This window comes from Ursus arctos, unplaced genomic scaffold, assembly GCF_023065955.2.
Source record: "Ursus arctos isolate Adak ecotype North America unplaced genomic scaffold, UrsArc2.0 scaffold_7, whole genome shotgun sequence".
In the NCBI taxonomy this organism is placed as follows: Eukaryota; Metazoa; Chordata; class Mammalia; order Carnivora; family Ursidae; genus Ursus; species Ursus arctos.
Window position 1 is genome coordinate 29,768,743 of NW_026623089.1, and position 6,651 is coordinate 29,775,393.

At 53.4% G+C, this 6,651-nt stretch overlaps 1 protein-coding gene across 1 annotated transcript; it reads right to left on the minus strand.

Moving 5' to 3' along the window:
• Window positions 1-2,391: 2,391 nt before the first annotated feature.
• FRAT1 (FRAT regulator of WNT signaling pathway 1) lies at window positions 2,392-3,564 on the minus strand. The gene has a single exon (XM_057308436.1). The coding sequence runs from the start codon at window positions 3,484-3,486 to the stop codon at window positions 2,641-2,643; it is 846 nt and encodes a 281-aa protein (XP_057164419.1). The 5' UTR covers window positions 3,487-3,564; the 3' UTR covers window positions 2,392-2,640.
• Between the last annotated feature and the right edge of the window lie 3,087 nt (window positions 3,565-6,651).

Here is a 6,651-nt window from a genome sequence, read left to right on the forward strand (position 1 = left end):
CACTGGACAAGACTCCCACAACACTTCCTGGACAGGTTGTGGGAAATAGCGGGCTTGGTGTGCCCTGGAGGTACCTCTCACAGACCATCAGGGGCTGTGTGTGCATTTGAGAGAATGGGGTGGTTATAGATGCCAGGCATTGAGTCCCAAAGGGTGTTAGAAAATCAGGATGGTGTCATACAGCAGTCAATCCAGAAAGCATTGTTTCTTTCATGAGAAACTGAGGACCCAGTCGTTTGGCTACCAAGGGGGCAGTCCTGGGAAGGAAGGAATAGGGACTAGAGACTGTCATCTCCAGTACATGCCAGTCACCATGAACATTTTCCTCATCTCACTTCTCATCTGTTGTACGGATGAGGAAACCAAAGCCCACAGAGGTTGAGCACCTTGACCAAGGACCCCATTTAATAAGTGGCCTTGAACCTGGGATCATCTGTTGCCTACTGTGGCTCCTTCAGAATAGACTGAAATAAATCAGAAAGGGAGGGACAGAGAATGGCTGTTAGGTCACCATTTAGGGAGAGCATGGCAGCAAACATTCCAAGGGCAAAGAGAGGAGTCCTTTCAGACGCTGCCAGCCAGCTTTCCCACTGTGGGTTTGTATCCTGATCAGCCCCTAACCAAGAGCTGCCCCAGCCTTAAGGACTGCCTTGTGAAACAAGTCCACCTAATGACCACAGTAGAAAGAAAGAAAAAAAACTGATGAGCCTCCCAGTCTGCAGTGATGGGCTGATCTGATGTCCTCTGCTAATACAGTCAGAGGCAGCTTCATAAAAAAGCTCTATCACGGACTAGGAATCCAAAAGGCTCTAAGGTTTTAGTGAATGGGATTGGTCCAAAACCTGACCTCACTTTCATTTAATTTCATGCCAGCACCAATACACACCCAGCCACGCAGACCCTGCTTAACTAGTGAGCTGCTCAGACACAAAGACGCTCTAATTACCATCCACAAGCCAGGCTGACAAGGATGTCAAGTGTTTTTAGGTTTATGGATTAGAGAAACGTGTTCTGCGCATCTTTCCTACCGAAGGCAAGAATAAGATAAAACCAACCAACCAACCAAACAAACAAAAACCCAACAAAAATCCCAGTGCATTTATTAAAAACAAGTATTTCAGTTAAGTTAAAATCCTATAATCAGGATAGTCACAATTCCAGACACTCCGGTGCGAAGTGTAGATATGTCAATAGCCACATCCGGATGATGAACAGCCATTGAATCTTTTACAACTAAAACACCAACAAAACGGTTTTCGATCCCTCAGAGTAAGTGAACGGTATGCTAAAAACACTTCACCACGCTTCACAATGGCAAAGCCTGCAGCTTCTCCGTTTGGAGGGTCACATTTTCTACTCGGTTTCCTTCACTTACAAAGGCGAGCTGGCATGGCTGGGGGAGGGGCAGAAGGAGGAAATCAACTCCGTCTATCCAGGGAATTGCAGCTGTTATTGCAAATGGCCCCGGAGAGTCCATTATAAGCTGCTGTGCGAGGCTGTGTCCCCGGAGTGCCCGTCACGTGGCACCTCCCCAGCCCCCAGCCCGGGCCCCAAGGAGCGCCAGCGCCACCCGCTTGGAGTAGGACAGAAGAGTCGAGGGGGAGTGCCGGGACCCGAGGCTAAGACTCTGGGCAGTTTCTATGTAAGCCCAGGGCGCGGTCGCCCGCGGAAGGCACCGGCGCCCGGCACGTCCCCGCCTCCCCACACCGCGGTGGCCGCGGTGCGCGTGTCCTTAGGAGACTCCGGTACTTGCAAAACACCGAGCACTTCTCCCGAGTACAGGCGGAACCCGGCAACCCTTCTGCTCTACTAGAGCCCCGTAACTCCGCGGGCGCTGAGGAAACAGTGACCTTGAACCCGAGGAGGAGGGGGCCGGCTGTGAACGTATTTGAGAGAGGAAGGAGGGTTCGCTCCGCGTCTCACCTTACCCTTTCCGCAGCACCGTCCGCCCCCGCCTCCCATCCCCATCGCGCGCAGGACCTTCCCCCGCCACTCTGAGACCCGCAGCCAGTTGCAAAGCGGAGGCAGAGCAAACGTTACTTCTATTCAACTCCCCAAAGGTCCTTTCCTGGTACCGCGTGTTTTGTATTAAGAACCTCACCCACAAGACACGAGATGGGTTTTTTAAAGAGTCGTAAATTTTCAAGTCTGGCAGTTGGAGGTTCTCCCTGAAATGATGGTCTACTCATGTTCCCCTCCCCCAAAGTGGATCAGGAACCAGCCCTGAAAAGGTAAAGCAAGTAACTGGGATCATCCTCGTTCTTTGGGCGCTCGGCGATCCTGAGACGCGTGGAGTGTGGCCACATGGTCGCCGGGCTGGAGGACCCCGAGAGGCTGCGTGGAACCGCACGCTACAGCGCTGGGGCTGGGCACGCCAAATAAGGAGTACTAATGAATGTGAGCTTGGGGTGCATTCTGTAATCCGCCTCAAATAGGGCCAAGTTCTTCTGTTTTTCAAACCCATCGGGGCCCTCCATTAGTTCCCCGCGAAAATATTCGCGGTTTTTCCATTCCTCGTGTGCATTAGCTTATTTTCCCGCTTCCAAAAACGCGAGTTCACCAGTCTGAGGAGGGATGCAGCCCTCAGGGGAATCCCTTGCCCTCCAGGCAGAGGCTGGCCCTGTGGCCACTGCCGGGGTGTTAGCTGCCAGGGACCAGAACGCCGTCGCCAGTTCGGAGCTGCGCCCTCCTCCCGGACGCTGCTGGGTCGCTGCAGGCCGCGCGAGGGCTGCGGGGCGAAGGGGGCTCATGCACTGGGGCCGACAGAGGCCCGGTGAGCGGGCGTTGGGGAAGCTTTGCGTGTAACTGCAGCCGTCTCGAATGAAGCCTCCGCACGGCCTCCTTGATGAGGTTCCCCGAGAGCACCAGCTGCTGCAGGAGCCGGTGCGGGTCGTCGTCGCCGGTGCGGGATTCGGGCTGGGGCCCGCGGCGCTGTTGCAGGCGGCGGGAGGCGGCGGCGCCCCGCAGCCAACCTCGCCGGCACGGGCCCGACAGTGGCTGCGGGGCGCCCCGTTTGTCCGCTCCCGAAGGCCCGTCAAGGCCGGGCTGAGGGGCCAGTGGAGACAGCGCGCTGGGGCCTGCGGCGAGCTCGGCCACGAAGTAGGGCGCAGCCCGGCCCCGCACGCGGCCGCGGTCCCCGAGGGCGCAGCGCAGGGCTCCCGGGGGCGCCGGGCCCACCGCCTCGGCCGGCGCCGGCGGCAGAAGCAACGGCAGCGCGGGGGGCCGGGCCTTGTCCGCCCGCACGGCCGCCGGGGGTCGCGGGGGCTGCAGTAGCGGCCCCGGGGGCACGCACGGGGAGGCCGGGCTGTCCTGCGCCGCGTCCAGCTGCAGCGTCTCGCCGATCTGGGCCACCAGCAGGTCCACCTCGCCCGAGCCGCCCAGCGTCACCGACTGCTCCAGCAGGAGGAAGCTGTCCTCCTCCTCCTCCTCCGCCTCCCCCTCCGCTTCCTCGCCGGCTTCCTCTTCCTCCTCCCTCCGGCACGGCATGGCCCCCTGCCCGGGCACCCGGAGCTCTGCGGCCGGCGCTGGCGGCTCGGCGGCCGGCGGGGCTCGGTGGGGCGCGGCGGAGCTGGGCGCGGGGCTGAGGCCGAAGCGGGGGCGGGGGCCCGGGCGGGGGGCCGGGGCCGGGGCGGACGCGGAAGCGGGAGCCCGCCAGGCACTCGCGCCGCGCGCCTGCAGCCGCGGGAGCCGGAATCCTACCGGCTCGGGTTGATTTGTAAACAATGGGTGACGTCGCCGCCGGGCCCTACCACCGCGCCGGGCAAGGGGTGCGCCGTACGGTTGGGGGGCGGGGCGCCCGCTGGGCCCGTGTGCAGGGTGAAGCCTAGCTGCTTCTGAGCTCCCCAGCCCGGAGTGGTGTGTGCGGGAGGGCGCTGGGGTGCGGATACTCGCTCTGTCAGCGGGCGTGGTTGGCATTTCCCGAAAATGAACACCGGCGTGGACCTAGTTGGTTTCTTCCACACAAAAGCACAGACACTTACACCCACACACTCCCCTCCTCCGGGCGCGTCAACTCGTCTGGTTTTGGCATTTGCTCTTTAGAGGTCCGGGTGCCAGCGTCTGGAAAGTGATGACCCCGCGAGTGAGGCGAGGATGGAGAGCTCAGGCTAGGGATCTGTCTGGAGATTAGGGAAACGAGGCTGATAGGGATGGAAAGGAAGACCCCGACCTTGTGGTTTGATAGGGGTGGGGGCGGGGGAGCGGTGGCAGAGTTAGAACTGGCGAAGGAAGGCCAGATGGGTGTTTCTTGACCAGGAGCATGGGTATGTGCGGGCCTGGACGGGGGCTGGCATTCCCGGAGAGGAGGAGGTCGTTGGTTTTTAAGAGTGCCTCAGACCGGCAGGGGAGTATCCTCTCAGAGGGGTAAGCCGGAGAGGAAAATGAGCTGTTTGGGTGATAATGGAGATATGGATCAGCTTAACCCTTCAAGATATCATGGCTGGCTTAAGGATTAACCAAGACTTCATTTTTTAAAAGGAGGAGGGATGGAAAAATGAGCCTGTACTGTTTTGTTGCCTGGAGGTATTAGACCTCTATTCAAAATCCCAAATCCCTCAGGCCTAACTTCCAAATTCTACCCTTGTAGGTAGACTTTTGGCGGCCCAGTCTTTACCAGCCATCCAGGGGAGGTATACTATGGGGGTGAGAGAAATATTCAAAAACCGGATTATGATGATGGTTGAATAATTTAGTAAATTTGCTGGAAGTCATTGAACGTTCTTTTAAAATGAGCGAATTTCATACGTAAATTACGTCAATAACGCTGTTTTAAAAAGTAATCGCAATACATGTACATACAAATACAGAAGCAACGGAGCAGGACTGTAGTCTAATTCAGAAAGGGAATGCAAGAGGTACTCTAGGGTCCAGATAAAGAGAAGCAACGGTCTTGGTGGGCAGTTTCAAGATGGGTAGTTACAGGAGCAAACCTTCAAGGAGGAATGGGATGGAGGTAATAGGTGGGTAGTTGTTTAAAAAACGTTGGGGTTATTCTTGCCAAGTATGGAGAGAAGAATGTGGGGATAAAGGAAGAGGCAGTTTGAAGAAAGCCTGTGAATTTTTAAATCTTGGAAATCTGGGCTTCTACAGGGTGTCATAAAATTCATTGCTTCTTTTTAGTAGATGCCTTAGGGTTTTCTGTGTATATGATCATAACATCTACAAATAGAGATAGTTTTACTTCTTTCTTTCTTGTCTGGATGCCTTTTATCTTTCTTGCCTAGTTGCCCAGCTAGAACCCCTAGAACAATGTGGAGTAGAAATGGTGAGAGCAGACATCCATGTCTTGCTCCTGATCTTAGGGGAAAGCATTCAGTCTTTCATCATCAAGTATGATGTTGGCTGTGGGTTTTTATAAAAAGATGGCTTCATCTGGTTGAGGACATTCCCTTCTACTCCTGGTTTGTTGAGCATTTTTAAAAAAAGATATTTATTTATTTGAGAGAGAGAGAAAATGAATGAGCAGGTAGGAGGGCAGGGAGAGAGAGAGAGAAAGAGAGAGAAGCAGACTCCCCGCTGAGCAGGGAGCCTGACCTGGGGCTCCATCCCAGGACCTGAGATCATGAGTTGAGCCGAAGGCAGGTGCTTAACTGACTGAGCCACCCAGGTGCCCCTGTTGAGCATTTTTAGTCATGAAAGGGCCATCCTCATTTTAAGTCATTATTCATTTGAAAGTATGGTCAAGACAGACATTTATTAGCTACAATATTCTGCTACAATATTCTGGACCTAATTACTTAAAAATTTAAGATGGAAATAATTTGTAGCAGTTTACAATCTCTGTTTTTATTCTTTGGTTCAAAATTTGTAAGCCTCATACATTGTTTCGGGCATGAAGAATAATACATCCACTTTGGGACGAGGTCTGGTGGTTTCTTACACAGCTGAACATACACTTACCCCATGGAAGTATTTCAATCCTAGGCATTTACCTAAGAGAAATCAAAGTTTAGGTTCACATCGTGGCCTATGGCTGATGATGAGCATAGCAGCTTTATTCGTAAGAGCTGGAAACAGCATAAGAACAGCAGCTCAAGTGTTGATTAGCAGGTGAATGGGTAAATGGTGGCACATTCGCAGGATGATGGTGGCAGAATATTCTTCAGCAACCAAAATGACTGGAGTATTGCTACATGCAGTAACATGGGTGCCTCTCGAAAACAGTATGCTGAGTGACAAGGAGCCCAGACTGTATGGTTCTGTTTATATGAAGTTCCAGAACAGGCAAAATTAATTTTTGGGGGGAAAAAATCAGAAGATAGATTGCCTTTGGAGAGGGTGTGGTGGGGACAAGGACTGACTTGGAAGAGGCCTGATGGTGGGGTTTCACAGGCGTTAAAACTCATTGAATCGTACACTTAGAATTCAATTGGATGTAAATTTTACCTGCAAAGAAAAAAACTAAACACATATTCAAATTCTAGTTAATAGATGTGCTGATGAGTTTAGGGGTGAGGTGTACTGATGTTTGCAATTCTCCGGTGCACGCAAACCTGAGAGGTATTAATATATGGTTAGGAGGATGGTTAAGACAGGAGTCAGGTAGATACATGGTAAAGCATGAATAGTGAAATGTAACATTAGTTACAATATGACCCAGCAATTCCACCTGTTAGATATGTACCTGAGAGAATTAGAAACCTATGTCCACAC